Here is a 14,940-nt window from a genome sequence, read left to right as displayed (position 1 = left end):
AACTAGTAGAAACGCTCTAAAGGGTTTAAACAGATGTGTCTGGGTGGTGTAGTTGGTCATCACGCTAGTCTCACACACTAGAGGTCCCCGGTTCGAACCCGGGCTCAGACATTAGACTTTTGATTTTATGGTCCCTTTTCAGTCCGGCTTTAAATAATTTGAGAAGGGATTGCCCTTAGGGATTGCGTGAGAGGGAGAGAGAAGGCGACCTTGGATTGCTTGTGATCGATCGATCAACCATGGCGGCGAGCATCTTCAAGCAGGAGCATCCACTCGGTGAGCGCCTTTCTTTCCTCGCCGAGAATCTCTTTTCTTAGCTCTATAATCTCGCAGAGAAGAGGCAGAAGGAGGCGGCAAGGATCAAAGAGAAGTACCCCGATCGAGTGCCCGTGAGTAGAGCTTTTCCTTTTTGTTTCCCTGATTCCTTGATGGATCCTATCAGGTAATTGTGGAGAGGGCCGCCAAGACCGACATGGGCGAGATCGATAAGAAGAAGTAAGCTCTCTCTCTCTCTCTCTCTCAGAGACTCCGGAATTACTCTAAAGCTTGCGCAATTCTCTCTCTCTTCTGGGAATTACTCTAAAGCTTTCGCGCGATCTTCTTGCTCGCAGGTACCTCGTCCCGGCTGATTTAACCGTTGGCCAGTTCGTCTATGTGATCCGGAAGAGGATCAAAGTGACTCCGGAGAAGGCAATCTTCGTTTTCGTCAAGAACACGCTACCGCCGACTGGTATGAGCCGTCGAGACGTAATCCCACGTATATTGATTTACACTATTCCTTTCCTTTTGTAGCGGCATTGATATCGACCATCTACGAGGAGCACAAGGACGAGGATGGATTCCTCTACTTCACGTACAGCGGGGAGAATACCTTCGGCCAAGAAGAACACTAGGCTAGAAGAAATCCTCCTTGACACTGCAACGCTCAAGGGAGCTTCTTTCCTTTCTTTGTACAAAGCGATTTCTTTGTTCATACAGATTTATTAACCAGCATATTCCCAAAACCAATTCCTTCCAATAAGATCGTCCCATTCCTTTGCCAAGTTTTGGCGAATTTCTCCATGCAAAGAAACTCTTCCGCGCTACGGAAGAACTTCTCTTAAGCCACGATTTCTTCCAGCGAAATTCTAGCATTGCTTTACTTGATATCGAGAGAAAGCTTCTCCTCGGCTATCGATCGGATTCACTCAAGTTTCACGTCTTTCAGTGACAGCCACCTGAAATTCTCAACAATGAGCCGCACACTCTCTCCAAATTCGAAATTCAAATACCTTCCTTCCCGCCTGTTCATAGCCAACCTTTACTTACGTGATCACCACCGGGTCCAAATCGTTGGCCTCACTTCCACCACCACCGTGATGGCTCTGCTGCTCGTTAACTTTCTCCCACTGCTCCTCGTCGTGCGGCCGATCCCACGAGAGCTCCGGGATGGAGTCGTGCAAGGCATCGTCGATTGTCGAGTTGGAGCACGTCGATCCACCGTCTTGAGCAGCGATCGTCCCGGATGGAGCTGGAGCTGGAGCTGGAGCTGGAGCTGGAACTGGAGCTGCTAGAGCAGGGGCTGGAGATGTAGGCTCTTCGACAATCGCCGGCTTTCTTCCAATGCTTTCCAGGCCTTTACGGAGCGCAACATATCGCAGGACCAGCTCCTTGTACTGCGTGAGCAGAGACTCGACGTCTTCGACTCTCAAGTCTCCGGCACTCGCATAGAGAAAGGGGTACTCCTTTGCAAGCTGACCGCTTCTGTCCGCTTCCACGACCCCGGACGCTCCCCCGGCTTCCAACTTTGCCACAGAGAGCTCCGAGCTCTCCTTTGCTGTTCTCTTTGTTGGTTCGTCCGGCTTCGTAATGGAACCCTCCTTCTCTTTCGGCAGCAGTAACTTCTCGGGTGGTGTCGAAGGAAGGCCCGGCGGGAACACGACTGACCGAGCATTTTGCATCCTTTCCTCAAACTCAGCTTCGTCCATTGACAGTGACTTTGCGTCCAGCTTCTCGATGAATGATTCCACCGATACCAGGCTCGTGTAGAAGTAGGATGCCTCTGCAACCAGCCGGGAGCTGTGCCTGTATCTCTCGATAAATTGGAGATTTGAGTGGAGCTGCGGTGGATTAGCCTGACAAAAACGTTGGAAGCTTTTGGTTAGTCCAGTCTTACATAGACATGAGTCGAAAAGAACCTTGATAACGACGTAAATGAGAGCTGGAAGGAACTCTTCAGCTCCGGGAGGCGTGCCGCTCTTGGCCATGAGCAAGAGATTGTTGATCACTCGACAGCAGTTTAGGATGCACACCAGCTTGTCCCTCGGAGCTTTGTAGCTGTTAATCTTTTGGAGCTCCTTCTCGGCGATCTATCATAGGCTCTTAATTCCATGAAGTCACCGGAAGCGGAAAAAAGAACTTACCAGCCATGATGCTTCGTTTTGAAAACTTTGAGGAAGATCGAGGTGCTCCGGCTTGATAAAGTGTTGTAGCAAGCTGATCTTGTCCGAGAGCTCTTGGTCCTTGAGAGAATCCGACGGGAGTGGCGAGTAGGCTCGCGTAAAGATCTTTGTCATCACGTACTTCTCAAGTCCCTGCACAGCTCTATCAAGTTTTTTTAGAACAGCGAGAGGACAGACTTACGTACCTCCGCGGCGTTTTCGAGCTCTTCTTCCGTGGCTCCGGCCCACAAGGGATGCGCTCTAAACGCAACCTCCGTCGTGCTCAGGAAATCCTGCGCGCTGGCGCTGTCCATTGCCGGATCAATCGGGCTACTCATGAAATTCACAATGAAGCTGTCGAAAAGATCCCATTTTTCAGCGAAAGAGGAAGGGATCAGATCGAAACGACAATGAAGAAATGCCAGCAGACCTCTTGATGGAGCGCACGAGATCGGCAGCTGATGGATGCTTCATCCGCTCGAGGAAATCATGGAACGTCTGCTGCTTGGTAGCTGCATTAAACATATCCGAATTCTCCATCGCCGCTGCACACCACGGATCGCGGCTGTCAATCCTCAATCCCCCGGATTGAAATGCGCGCGCGCAGGCAAATCGATCGATCCAAGCATCGCACCCAACGCACCTTCCACGAGACGACGAGCCCTAAACACCCGAGAAGAAAGCCCTAACCCATCCGCGTGGCACATCTAAACCCCGATTACATCTAATCCCAAAGATAAAAGAATAGTTTAGCTTCAAATGAATGCGGCCTTTGTTCTTTCATCATTTCTTTCCTCCCTTTCTTCTCTCTTTCAGTCGTTCGTTAGCAACTTTTTGGCTTGATCATCCTCGATAGTAACTCGAGAGCTGCGAATTCCAACACACCCACATTATTAATCGCCCTCGCATTCTACCAGAACGAACAGCGGAGTACCACCCAATTTCTCCTGTCCCTGAAGTACACAGACACAAGCACAGAAGCGCACTGGAATCAATCCAAAGTACTACGAGCGAGCAAGCGAGAGAGAGAGAGAGAGAGAGAGAGAGCGAGGCGCAAGTTGCCAGGCGATCGAGAGTACCTTCTGGTCTACCAATCCGATAACGCAAGCACATTCTACCACCTCCGCCTCGGCTCTTTCTGCTCGTAGAAAACAAACCAAAAGGAGAAAAGAGCATAAGAAAGCGAACGAGGAGGACGAACAAGGACGAAACAACAGTATTAGTTTACCCAGTAATCTGATCGCTGCCCGGAGCGTACCGCCTGTGGCGATGAGGTCGTCGATGACGAGCGCTCGCTCGCCCGCAGTGACCGCTCCAACATGCATTTCCATGCAGTCCTTGCCGTACTCTAGCGTGTAGGCCTCGGAAATGGTTTCGCCTGATCACCAAGAGATCCCAACAGCATCAATCAAAACGTCCCAGGGACAACCGACTTTTACCAGTACCTGGCAATTTTCCGGGCTTCCTGAGCGGTACAAACTTGGCACCGAGCGCCAGAGCGATAGGCGCACCGAAGATGAATCCACGAGCTTCAATGGCTGGATCAAGGAAAAGTTGAAGAGATTGATCAGCAGAAAGGGAACAAAAGCAAGGAGGTGAAACTTACCCGCGACCACGTCGATCTTCTTGTCCGAGTACCTCTCGACGAACAAGTCTATGGTGTCTTTAAACGCCTTGTAGTTGCTCAGAAGAGTTGTCACGTCTCGAAACTTGATCCCTGGCATTTTTCCCACGAGCAATCAAATCATTCCAGCCGGAGCTTCGCCTTGCATGCGCAAAGAATTCGCAGGCGCAGCGGAGAAAAAGCAGAGACGCGGCGCACGCAGATTTCCGCAACACCACTCGCAAAAAGTCAATCACAAAAACAATCACAAAACAATCCCGTAATGACGTGACTGCGATGCCGCGCTTAAAATAATCCCACCTCGCGGAGTGAGGAAAAATAATTTGGGCAACACGGACGAGCACACACTTTCTCGGGCGAGCGAGCGAGCGACAGAGATCGTGGAATTTCCATTCCATTCCCTTTTAGGCAGCACGATCGCCGGCACGAGATGGAGGGAGAGAATTAACAGGCAGGAAGAGCAATGCACGACCGTGGGGCCTCGAGTGCCGCATTACACACAACGCATCGACAGATCCAAGCAAGAAAAGGAGAAAAAGGCAAAAGGAATGCGATTGCGCGATGGCGCCGCCAAGAGATTCGAGCTGATAGAGAGCGAGCGATATTATACCTGGCTTTGGGAAATCGGGCACCACGCGAATGGCAGCATCGATGTCCGCGACGCGCTTATCGCCCTCGTCCTCTCGCGACATGGCGTCTCCTCCCCAAGAACAATAGAAACCCTTGAGCTCTACCTCTCTCTCACCTCTCTCTCGCGTCTCTCTCGCGTTCTCTCCCTTCCCCTTGCGTGTTTTTAACTCACCTATTGTGTTTTTTCCCCTTCCCTCTCTCGCGGCCCACGCCCGTACGGCACATGGTCCCAAAACCCATGCGCATTCCGTACACTCGGGAGATTTGGTGCCAGTGCACGGGGGGGGTTCGATCCGATCTCGCGACCACAACCGGCGCACCGGCAGCGCCGGTCGCGCGTGGGGTGGTTTGGCGGACGATTTTGGCGGGCTAGAATGTATGGGATGGGAGTGCTTATCCAACGTTTGTGGGCATATGATGACCTACCTAAAGGCTTGCAAGATTCGGGCCATCAATCACAAGATTTTTGGGCACTGTTGATCAAATCTTGTGGTGGTGCTGGTGGTAATGGTAACTAGGTTCTTTGGCCTTATATGTTCCCAAGCTTTTTTCAATTGCATTTGGTGTGCACCACTACCGAGAATCCGCACATTGATTGCAACATTTTGTGGCGCGCCCTAATTTTTCCTGGGGGGTGGTGGTGGTGGTGGCGGTGGTGGTGGTCACTGGCGTGGGTGTGATAGCTCCTGCTCATAAAAAATAAACAAGCAAGTTGGGGTGACATTGCCAACTTGATACAAGACAAATTCTGTTGTATTGGAGGGGAGTATGGGACATGGGGAATGTTGACCCCAACGGGAACCGGTATCAATTCTCCAAATATGCCCCCCGCTTAAACAATTGCTCGCAAAGATCTTGCTCTGATTTGGTTCATGTCTTTGAAATGAAAACAATATAAACTCTAGCCTAGCACATTAACAACAATACTTTTAATTCAAAATACTTTGAACCCAGTAGAAATTTCTCAATGCCCGTACAGGTAGAGGTGACCAGGGGAAAGAAAAACAAAAAATTATTCTAGGCAAAGTTCTCTTTGTTATTATTGTAGTCCTTTTGGCCGAGGCTTTTGCAGCCTTGGCTCATGTTGCTCCAGGACGCACACACACACACACTCACCCCGGGTTTGACTCTGGTCTCCCCCTCTCTCTCTCTCTTTTATTTTTTCCTTTATCACTTTTCTTTTGGAATCAAATGCGTGGGATGGGAGAGAGAGATCGGGCTGCTACACTGCAGTGCACTGCGCGCATCATGTTGGATAAGAGATAAGAGAAGTGGACCACATCTGCAGCGAGCGAGAAAATTTTGTCATGGGGGGCGGCAGAGCAGCGCCAGTAGAGTAGCAGCAGAGATTTGGGGACGATTTTCGTTCATGAATGGAAGTTTCTTGTCCACTTGCCTGGGACCGGCGTAGCTCGCACTAACCGCCAAGACCCCCCCTCCGTACGGCTTAAACCCTAGCCCCGTACGGAGGGGCAACTTGGTACCGCAAAGGAGCGGGGGAAGAAGTCGCGAAAGCAACGGTGGTGGCGTTAACAGCGCTGTGGATTCTCGCCCGCCCGCCAGCACGCCGCGCGTGGCCCCCCGTATATTTTACGCGCTGCCTGTCGGCCCTCTCTTTGCTTTGCCGATTAACACACTTGGGCGGCGAGTTTGACGCTTCCGCTTGCGCCCAAGATCAGTGCGGCTCGGATATCCAATCGCTCACATCATTTCAGAGCATCACGGGTACGCTCGTACGCGCGAAAGGCCCCCGGCAACAAGTCCCCACCGTCAAAAAACTTTGACAAGGCCAACAAAGTTACAAAGTTACGAGCGTGAACTGAGAATGCGAGAGCATTTGTTCGTTCCATCTGGGGTCTAGACAATCATTTTAGTGATACTTGGGTTGATTCGTTGGTTTTCTCGAGGCCGAATCACTGCAATGACGAAGAGCGACCGCAAGCCAATCTTCTACTTGGCAACTTCTTTATTTGGCTCCAGGACGGCGCAAAGAAACAAAAGAAGATTACCGAACAAGCTCTAGGATGACGCCAGTGATATCCAATCGTCTGGATACCGAGCATTCCGGTAAGCTATCCATCGGCAGCAAGGAGAACGTCATTGAAGAAAAAGAAAATGAAAAGAAAAGGAAATACCTTCACTACTGAACGCTCAAGGGTGAGGATCCCAGGACGATTTCCTCAGATGCTATTCCCACCGCTGCTGCTGCTGCTGCTGAGCCTCCACATGAATTCCTGCGTTGCCGAGGAGATGGATTCTCTACTTCCAGGCCTCCGATTGACTTGCGCTTGAGGCTCTCCCGCCGGATGCTGGAAACCGCTTCAGGAGTAGTCTCTAGTGCTGCCTCGTTGGCGTCCAATGCCGTTCGTGGTACGCTCTCTGCTTCAATGGCCAGCGCTTGTGCTTCAGCAAGGATGGTTGCACTGTCTTCCGCAGCGTATAAGATCTTTTGAATAGCGAGCACCGCCTGGAAATAACATCCGGGTAAAAAGGTGATGCCAATACATAATAACAGAGCGTACCGGGGCATTTTCTATGGCTGGAGTCTGACACAGAATCTCGATATCGCGCAGCTTTGAGAAATAGAAGTCCCTCTCTTTCTCGAGACTGTCCACTGACAGCTTGAGCTCCGTGATCTGCGAAATCAAGTAGGTATGAAGACGTTGGAACAAGTTGCCAAGTACCTGTTCTTGAAGAGCATAAAGTCTGGCTGGCGTTTGTGGAGCCGATCCAGTAGGAGGGACGACGACTGCTGCAGACATTAGTTGCTTGGTTTTAACTGTAAAAAATGTATCAGTGATTGATAGCCGTGTAACCAGGAGCTTACGAGGATTTGGAGTTTCAGATGAGCGAGGAGCAGAAACAGTTGAGTTACTGAGCTTGGCATTGTTGGAAGCTTTTGAAACTGCAACAGAGTTGACGTGTGATGCTCGTTTACTAGCCTCCTTTCCTCCCCTGCAAGCTTCGCGCCTTTCAACTGGATTGTAGCTGCAACAATCAAATAAGAAACCAAGAAAAATAAAAGTGGAAACGAGAAGTATACCTTGGGGCTGGAGCTCCACCATTAACCGAGTCGCAGTAACGCTTGAGCCACTGAACGAACTCAAGGTTGTCCAAGGGTCGGCCTTTGGTGAGCTTCATCACATCAATATGCTGCCAAATCGTTCACAAACTTTAGATTCTCACGATCTATTCCGACTGCTTTTACCTTGCTGATTTTGAGTTTGTTGAAAACATCCTGGAGAACCTTGTAGTTCTGTATCATTTCATATTCGTTCTTAGCGTCGTAGTTCACCTGTCAGTGAAATAACACAGAATTTTTAGGAGAATCAAACGAAGAGTCTATCTTCCAGACCTTGTGCATCGGCACAACACCCGGATGTGTAGCATCCATCAATTGGACATAGATCGCCCCGCTAGATGCCTGCGAAGCATCCACAAAGCAAATATTTTGCAAGATAAGATGGGATTCTCTCCACATTCTCACCTCTTCAATCTTGGTAAGACTGAGCTGAAGCGTGGTGTTGATCCAGCCAAGAATCTCATTCCTCCCGACGAAGTAGGCGCCATCCATCATCCCGATGTTCGCAGCCGCCATGGCCAACACTCCCCTTTCCTAGAACCCTAGAAATAGTTCTATTTGAAAGAGGGAAAGAGTAAAGTAGCCGTTGAGGAGAGAGCGGTCTGGCGTTCGATATCGTCCTAGCGCTTCCATGTTTAGGGTTTAAGGCTTTTGTGGCTATGGAGCAGCAGGATCTCCAGTGCTCGATGCAAGCGGTGGAGCAATCTTGCGCGGCTCTCCATGTGAGATTTTATCTCGATCGATCACTGCTGAGCGGTGAATGCAGGTATCTGATCCAGGGATCCGATCATCGGCGGAAGCGACACTGCTGGCTTTCAGAAAATCTCCGCATCCATTCTACGCCTGCCAATATATTCTCGGTAAATAGCTACAGTCTTCGTGCCTGTGAATCTTCTAACACTCCATCGCGATCCAGAAAATTCCCAGGTCGCCACAGCCAAATTTCTAGCGGCTGCCACGATCCAGGAGGCCGCAATACGGGAATGGACTTTGATATCTCCAGAAGAAAAATCAAGACTGCGAAGGTATGTGTGTGTTTGTTTGTGTATCGACCATTTTTTCTACTTGCTTCACTATGGTTTTGGAGTGGTGTTATTTTAGCTATTGCTTACAATACGTTATGGCTCGAGTGGAAACATCCGAAGGGTACATTCTATCAAAAATTTTGTCTGTGGTGGCAGCACTGCTTAAACGTGGTTGGTAAGCAGATCTTCAGGCTGAAATCCACGTTTGGATCTTTTTTTTTCCACAGGCTGGAGTACACTCAGGCTGAGAAGGCTTCTTTTCTTGAAGAGGTAAAAGCGTTTGTGCAAGTTCCTTGACGACATCGCGACTGAGCTGAAAAGATTTTTATACAGGTTGAGCAGGCTGTCGCCGGAAGACACGGTCTTGCTGCCCAGCGGTTTGGCATCTCATTACTTGAAGCATTGGTAAGCTGGTAATGGACATATTGCAAGTGTCGTGACTGTTTCCAATTTCTTTCTTTTTTCAGGTGTCCGAATTCTCGCTCTCCACCGCAAGTCCGATGGGCCTCCCTGCGGAGTTTCATGATAAATGTCGTGCTTCTTTGGAGGCGGGCTATTTACAAGTATGATTCTTTTTTCCAGTTGCAGTTTCATATGTTGATGGTTTTTCTAATTTGGCTTTTAGAAATTCTATGCATGGGCATTTGATGCTTCAGTTATGGTGGCAAGCAAAGCGCTTGAAGGACAAGGAGAGAATCAAGAGTCAGCGATCTGTACTGTAGCAATCCGGCTAATGACCCAGATTTTGAACTGGGAATTTCGTGGTAAACTCGCTGTTCTTGGTAAAAGTCGTGCAAGCACTCTGTCCTCGTCGCCCGCAAGCAGAAAATCTTCTGAGCAATTACAGGTACAAATAAGCATCGCATGACGTTTGTAATGGTTATGATGTTCAGCTCTGGCACGATCTTCTAGTATCACCCGCGAAAGTGACATGGATATTGAATTTCTACGAACACATTCATCAAAAGGGCAATGCTTGGCTAGACTTGCCTCTTTCCGTGGTTGTCAGGCAACTTATCGTTCTTATGTGCTCTTTAAATGGAAGCATTTTTCCTACTGGTAAGAACGTCGGTGTTTTTGTTTTGCATATCTCACTAAAGTATATCACTAAGCAGATGGGGCTGGTACGCAGGAACAGCACTTGCAAAGATTACTGAACTGCATTATTTCGTGGATTGATCCCCCAGAATATGTAATTAGTGCTGTCCTAGCGGGAACAAGCGAAAGGTTCGATTCTTTGTGCTCGTTCGTAATTGTTTTCCATTTTGCTAACACAGCTAGCTTGTTAGCGAGATGTTGGATGGATGTCGTGCACTACTAGCGATTGCGACACTATGCTCGCCGTCCTCTTTCGATCAGCTGTTATTATCATTCAGGTGAAATTTCCTCTGGGCATTTCTTGTGATTGATACTAAATTTCATCAGGCAAACCGGTACACTGAGCTTGCTTTCTTCTTTGACATGTGGAATTATTAAGGCCAGTTGTGTCCGGGAATCTGAAGAACCAAGCTGGACTTACGAGGCTTTAGAAGTGCTCCTGGAGACTTGGACTGTGATTTTGCAAGTATGCTTAATTAAGTTTTACGTCGGGTTCAACAGTTTTTCTGTACAGCCTGCAGATCTTAGCCAGAAAGTACCACTTCCGCCAAGTGGAATAGAAGCCGCCTCTGCAGTGTTTCAAACATTTGTGGAATTCGAAATGAAACGTGAGTTCTTGCAATCTTTATGATGTTACATAAAACTCACAACTGCTTAGAATTACAGTATCAGAATCATCTGCTTTAGACGAAGATGATGCTGATGATATGGCTGCTTTTTCCGATGAAGGTTCTGTTTTTCTCTTTCTGATTTCTATTTTTCCAGTTCTGATGACCGCTTGTAATTTTTATCAGCCCGGGAGGATCGCCTGAGTGCCGTTGCACTTATTGCTCGTACTGTTCCATCTGTATCTCTTTCATTGTTGACCATGCTAGTCTCGAAGTGTTTTTCGGAAATTCGACAGGTGCATGCAATTTTGTTGCTTCCTTTTTCCTCACCTCTTTTGTTGTGCTAGTCCTTAGGATCGGAGACCACAACACGGTGCTTGGAACAACTGCACTGGCTTACGATCCTCTCGGGACATGTTTTGGCGGACCCCGGAGAAGGAGAAACTCCAACGGTTTGGACCTGTGCTTTGTTCTTTGTAAACATTAACCAAGTGTCCTGTATAGGTGCCTGAATCCATTTTGGCCGTTTCTGCGGAACCAGCGACCCATCCTGCCGTATCTCTTTCTTTGTAAGCTGCCTTACTTAATGTCTCACAAATAAATTCTGCTTCTTGTTCAGTGCTCTCATCGATGTAGCCCAACAATCTTTAGATGCTACTTTTCGAACTACTTTAAGTCCGCGAATGATGGAGGTAAGCTTTGTCATAAGACACACAGATGTCATTTGATTCTGTTGTTAGGCTATTGTATGGTTTTTTGGAAGATGGGTGGAAACATATCTCATGCCGGATCACGCTGGCCGAGGACCTAGCTCTACACCATCGGGTCATGAAGGACAGGAAGTTTCTGTAGGTGTCTTGTTTGACGGAAGAAATGCCCTGAATGCTGCTTTTGGCAAAGATGGCGGAGGACCGGCAGTACTAGAGATTCTCGTTCGGGTAGCATTAACAAGTCTGACTGCGTGGCGAGGAGAGCAAGTATTACAGGTGCGAACTTTTTTTTTTTTTGGTACTATTTACGTTCATGTCGTGCAGGAATACGTGTCCTCTCGTCTTCTTCCAGCGCTAGTGCGGAGGCGAAATGTATGCGTGCAACTACTGTCGATGGTAACTCGCTCGCTGCCTCCTTCTATTAACTAACTTTTTTGTCCAGGGCTCTTGGCAGGAGCTAGCGACTGTTTTTGCCCGTCAGGACCAAATGCTTTTGTCGCTTTCAGATTCAGTTCAGGTATGAATAGCCAGCTGAAATGTTTTTTCATGCAAATTTACGTCATGTTCTAGCGAGCTCTATCCGGATGCTTATGTCGATCTGCGCAAGGCCTGGCGAATGCTGATGCCGCAAACCAGTTAAGTCGATGGTGTTTTAAAACTTAGTTCTTAACATGCCAAGCTATAGGTATGTCAAGGATCTTCTTATGCCTATGGCTGCTAGCCTAGCTGAATTCTCTGGAAGGAAAGACCTGGCGACATTTTCTCAACAACCGAATGTTATTCACCAGGTTAGATTGTTTGTGTCAGAAGTTCTCTTATTCACATGCAGTGCAGGTGAGCTGTGTGCTTGAAAGGCTGCGTGGTGCAGCAAGAGAAACAATACCGCGAACTCAAAAAGCCATATTTGAAGTTGGTGTGTCTATCATGAAGCCTTTGCTGGTGTTTATGGAAATCTACAAAAATCAGGTAGCATTGCTCACGAGCTGCTGTTTTTCATTCATTGTTCTTGCAGCCATCTGTTGTTTACTTGCTACTAAAGTATGTTGTGGTCTGGGTCGACGCGGAAGTTGTTTTCCTAGAACCCAAGGACACCACTACGGTTTTCAACTTTTGCGTTCAGCTTCTCTCAGTTTATTCTGCACATAATATTGGCAAGGTACGTGTTTTTGTTACTGTTTAAAACGTCGCTTCACACGGTGTCTTTAGGTTTCTGTTTCAACATCTCGAAGCTTACAAAATGAAGCGCAAACCGAGAAATATAAAGACCTCCGAGCATTGCTTCAGCTGCTTACAAATCTGAGCTCCAAAGATTTGGTATGCCTTGCGGTGCTTATCTTTCTTTAAAAACTTGTTTCGTTTGTGTAGTTCGATTTTGCACTGCATGCAGACGAAAATCCCGATGTAGCACAGGTAGCTTGGTTTCTTTCATCGTGGTAGTAGCGTAACGTTTTCGCACAGGTTGTGTATCTTGGGTTAAATATCATCACCCCTCTCATTTCAGCTGATTTGTTGAAGTACCCCAAGCTCTGCCGGCAGGTTTAATATCCTGTTATACTGTAGACAGACGTCTAGCTCTAACCTTTTCCCGTTTGCTAGTATTTTACATTACTGATGCACATGCTGGAAGTCTATCCTGAGAAGGTGGCGAAGATATCACCAGAAGGATTTAGCCAGATCTTAGGAACACTCGAGTTTGGATTGCGGCAACAGGTTCGTGTTTGTTTTCTCAACGAGCTCTGCATCTAAATGTCTCGCTTACGCAGGATGTGGAGGTCGTAAATATGACATTGAGTGCTCTCGGTGCACTAGGTGTCTTCCAGTATCAAGCACTGTGCAAAGGCGACGATGGCCTCGGAACTCAATCGCGTACGAGCGGCGGCGACGATGTGCTGTCTCATTTTCTAAAGCTGCTCATGCATTTCTTGCTGTTCGAGGATTACAGGTGAGCAAGCTTGCTGGTATCCTTGTTTTTTATCTAACTGGATGGTGTTTACAGTAATGATCTTGTCGAGCCCGCCGCTGATGCTTTACTTCCGCTAATTCTTTGCAACACCGCGCTGTTTGAGGTAATCCCGTTGTGAATCGTTCGTTTTATGGCTCATAAACGCTGTCTTGCCAGAAACTTAAGCAAGAGCTCGTCCAAAGACACCAAGACGTGGTGTCGCAAGAACGGGTCTCTACCGCGTTCCATTCGCTGTCAAAAGGGATCGAGATCACGTCCACGATAGACCGTTCCATTCGTCGCAAGTTTAGGAGCAACTTATTTGTGTTCTTGAATGATCTCAGGGGATTCCTGCGTACTCGGTAGCTATCTTATTAAGCATTGAGGATTTTGATATCGATCTTGTACAAAGTATCAGATTTATTATCAATTGAGTTTAAAAGAAGTTAAGTAGTATACTAATAACTATATCATTTATGTTTGATTTATACATCTTTTTCTTTTTCCTTTACGATATGTTTTGTACTGTAGACCTTCCACAAATTGTTGGCGTGCTCGTTTATCCATCTGGGGAGGGAGCTGAGGGACGTTGGGAGGGTGCAATTGCAATGATTCTTCTTGCATTCATGCTCTTGTTCAAAGTGTTGCGGATGCGAGATTTTCCAACGTTGTTCTTTGACAGGAACCAGTGCATTGGCGTAAACAGGAGAGCCATTTTGCACAGCCAGGCTGTAGTACTGATAGTCTTTCTTCCCATCATCTAAGAGCTGAATGTCTGTACTGCTGTTGATGTAGCAATGCTGAACACAAACATATATGAGCATCTCAACACCAAAGAAATATGTACTCACCGTCATTTTTGAAATCTGAATACAACTTGGAGGCTTGAACAGACACAAGGTGCCAGCAATTTATAGCATAAAATTGGGGATACGGATGGTATCTCTGGTTTATACGGATGGTATAGATCTCGACTCCTCGTTTCCAGCAGAGCGTTTTCAGGGAGAGACCTGTCCAAGTGCAGATGGAACTTAAAACAAACACATGGTGGTCCAACCTCGCAAGAGCAAAGAGACTGAATGACCGAAGAGTAAACTCCTAGGTCTCATGCTTTTCCATATATTGCAGAAACTGGCATCAATTTCTGATTGAAGAAGTCTGATATTTAAAAGATGTGTCAAACGGAATTGTTTTTTTACTGGCATTAATGAAATACTTTATCCAGGTGTTTACTAGATTTTGTATCTTTCTTGAGTGGTACCGTCAGTCTCTAGCCCTACAAGATCACCCTTACCGGATTCTCACAATCAATAAATTCTCCAAATTTCTTCCCTCTGAAATTATACACATAGGATTATAGGTATTTTAATTTTATAATATAATTAACTTTACTTTTTGAGGAGGGCATTGACAGAGTTGACGGTGAGGAAGCCAGCCATGAGTTTGCCGCTGGTCATCCTCAGGTCGTCGATGATATAGCTCCAAGTCGAGCCTAGCACGCCCACGAAGAAATCACACTCGGCAGCCATCACCAAGTTGACGTAGCTAGCGTCGAAAGCTTGCCTGCTTCCCAGCGACGCCATATACTCGGCCATGCTCACCGTCCCAACTTGCCTTGGAATGTCGCTGTAGTAAAAGTTCCACTCCTTGTACTCCTTGGATTCCTCCACCACATTCTAAAACACAGTCAAAGTTTTAATGGCCGCGAGCTCGGAAGAAAATGGCTTACCTGCATTTCCGTGGAAAGCCACACGTTTCGCAAGTGTGGAAACCTCCTGCGAAGAACGTTTGCAAGCTTCAT

General features: G+C 47.5%; 5 protein-coding genes and 1 non-coding gene across 13 annotated transcripts; 3 read left to right on the top strand and 3 right to left on the bottom strand.

The window, feature by feature from the left end:
• The first annotated feature begins 37 nt into the window (after window positions 1-37).
• TRNAV-CAC lies at window positions 38-111 on the top strand. The gene has a single exon. It is a non-coding gene; the product is annotated as a tRNA-Val (tRNA).
• A 45-nt stretch (window positions 112-156) lies between these two features.
• LOC9654134 (autophagy-related protein 8d) lies at window positions 157-1,004 on the top strand. Its single transcript, XM_002964624.2, has 5 exons — window positions 157-276; window positions 334-389; window positions 443-495; window positions 612-730; window positions 793-1,004. The coding sequence occupies exons 1-5, from the start codon at window positions 240-242 to the stop codon at window positions 891-893; spliced, it is 366 nt and encodes a 121-aa protein (XP_002964670.1). The 5' UTR covers window positions 157-239; the 3' UTR covers window positions 894-1,004.
• Window positions 911-3,144, bottom strand: LOC9654133 (vacuolar protein sorting-associated protein 9A). Its single transcript, XM_002964229.2, has 6 exons — window positions 3,064-3,144; window positions 2,851-2,965; window positions 2,627-2,774; window positions 2,403-2,573; window positions 2,178-2,348; window positions 911-2,114 (listed from the first exon to the last, which is right to left on the bottom strand). Exons 1-6 carry the CDS (start codon window positions 3,125-3,127, stop codon window positions 1,305-1,307), a joined length of 1,479 nt encoding a protein of 492 aa, XP_002964275.2. The 5' UTR covers window positions 3,128-3,144; the 3' UTR covers window positions 911-1,304.
• A 13-nt stretch (window positions 3,145-3,157) lies between these two features.
• Window positions 3,158-4,850, bottom strand: LOC9654132 (adenine phosphoribosyltransferase 1, chloroplastic). Its single transcript, XM_024668733.1, has 6 exons — window positions 4,655-4,850; window positions 4,027-4,137; window positions 3,866-3,958; window positions 3,649-3,798; window positions 3,500-3,558; window positions 3,158-3,373 (listed from the first exon to the last, which is right to left on the bottom strand). Exons 1-6 carry the CDS (start codon window positions 4,734-4,736, stop codon window positions 3,314-3,316), a joined length of 555 nt encoding a protein of 184 aa, XP_024524501.1. The 5' UTR covers window positions 4,737-4,850; the 3' UTR covers window positions 3,158-3,313.
• Window positions 4,851-6,472: 1,622 nt separating this feature from the next.
• Window positions 6,473-8,309, bottom strand: LOC9654985 (microtubule-associated protein RP/EB family member 1A). The gene is made up of 9 exons (XM_024669165.1): window positions 8,162-8,309; window positions 8,030-8,098; window positions 7,883-7,969; window positions 7,718-7,827; window positions 7,502-7,662; window positions 7,359-7,453; window positions 7,197-7,310; window positions 6,810-7,141; window positions 6,473-6,746 (listed from the first exon to the last, which is right to left on the bottom strand). The coding sequence occupies exons 1-8, from the start codon at window positions 8,270-8,272 to the stop codon at window positions 6,815-6,817; spliced, it is 1,074 nt and encodes a 357-aa protein (XP_024524933.1). The 5' UTR covers window positions 8,273-8,309; the 3' UTR covers window positions 6,473-6,746; window positions 6,810-6,814.
• Window positions 8,310-8,328: 19 nt separating this feature from the next.
• LOC9654131 (exportin-4) lies at window positions 8,329-13,601 on the top strand. Of its 8 annotated transcripts, XM_024669157.1 has the most exons (32): window positions 8,345-8,478; window positions 8,523-8,616; window positions 8,673-8,781; window positions 8,858-8,956; window positions 9,009-9,051; window positions 9,115-9,186; window positions 9,249-9,344; window positions 9,407-9,628; window positions 9,675-9,840; window positions 9,897-10,008; window positions 10,071-10,157; window positions 10,207-10,345; window positions 10,394-10,487; window positions 10,546-10,608; window positions 10,674-10,783; window positions 10,835-10,939; window positions 10,992-11,056; window positions 11,107-11,179; window positions 11,228-11,473; window positions 11,522-11,593; window positions 11,640-11,714; window positions 11,768-11,832; window positions 11,883-11,985; window positions 12,032-12,163; window positions 12,210-12,353; window positions 12,404-12,511; window positions 12,563-12,607; window positions 12,656-12,733; window positions 12,794-12,907; window positions 12,961-13,139; window positions 13,194-13,263; window positions 13,317-13,601. In XM_024669157.1, the coding sequence occupies exons 1-32, from the start codon at window positions 8,416-8,418 to the stop codon at window positions 13,503-13,505; spliced, it is 3,432 nt and encodes a 1,143-aa protein (XP_024524925.1). In that variant the 5' UTR covers window positions 8,345-8,415; the 3' UTR covers window positions 13,506-13,601. The 8 variants fall into 8 exon arrangements, 7 of the variants coding, with proteins under 7 accessions (XP_024524931.1, XP_024524930.1, XP_024524929.1 ...); XM_024669158.1 differs by lacking the exons at window positions 8,345-8,478; window positions 8,523-8,616; window positions 8,673-8,781; window positions 8,858-8,956; window positions 9,009-9,051 and having other exon boundaries at window positions 9,438-9,628; XM_024669159.1 differs by lacking the exons at window positions 11,522-11,593; window positions 11,640-11,714; window positions 11,768-11,832; ... (8 more) ...; window positions 13,194-13,263; window positions 13,317-13,601 and having other exon boundaries at window positions 8,340-8,478; window positions 11,228-11,335; window positions 11,388-11,474.
• The last annotated feature ends 1,339 nt before the right edge of the window (window positions 13,602-14,940 follow it).

The sequence above is a fragment of the Selaginella moellendorffii genome, unplaced genomic scaffold (assembly GCF_000143415.4).
Source record: "Selaginella moellendorffii unplaced genomic scaffold, v1.0 SELMOscaffold_4, whole genome shotgun sequence".
NCBI classification, from domain to species: Eukaryota; Viridiplantae; Streptophyta; class Lycopodiopsida; order Selaginellales; family Selaginellaceae; genus Selaginella; species Selaginella moellendorffii.
The sequence above is the reverse complement of the archived record's forward strand: the minus strand, read 5'-3'. Positions and strand labels throughout refer to the sequence as shown.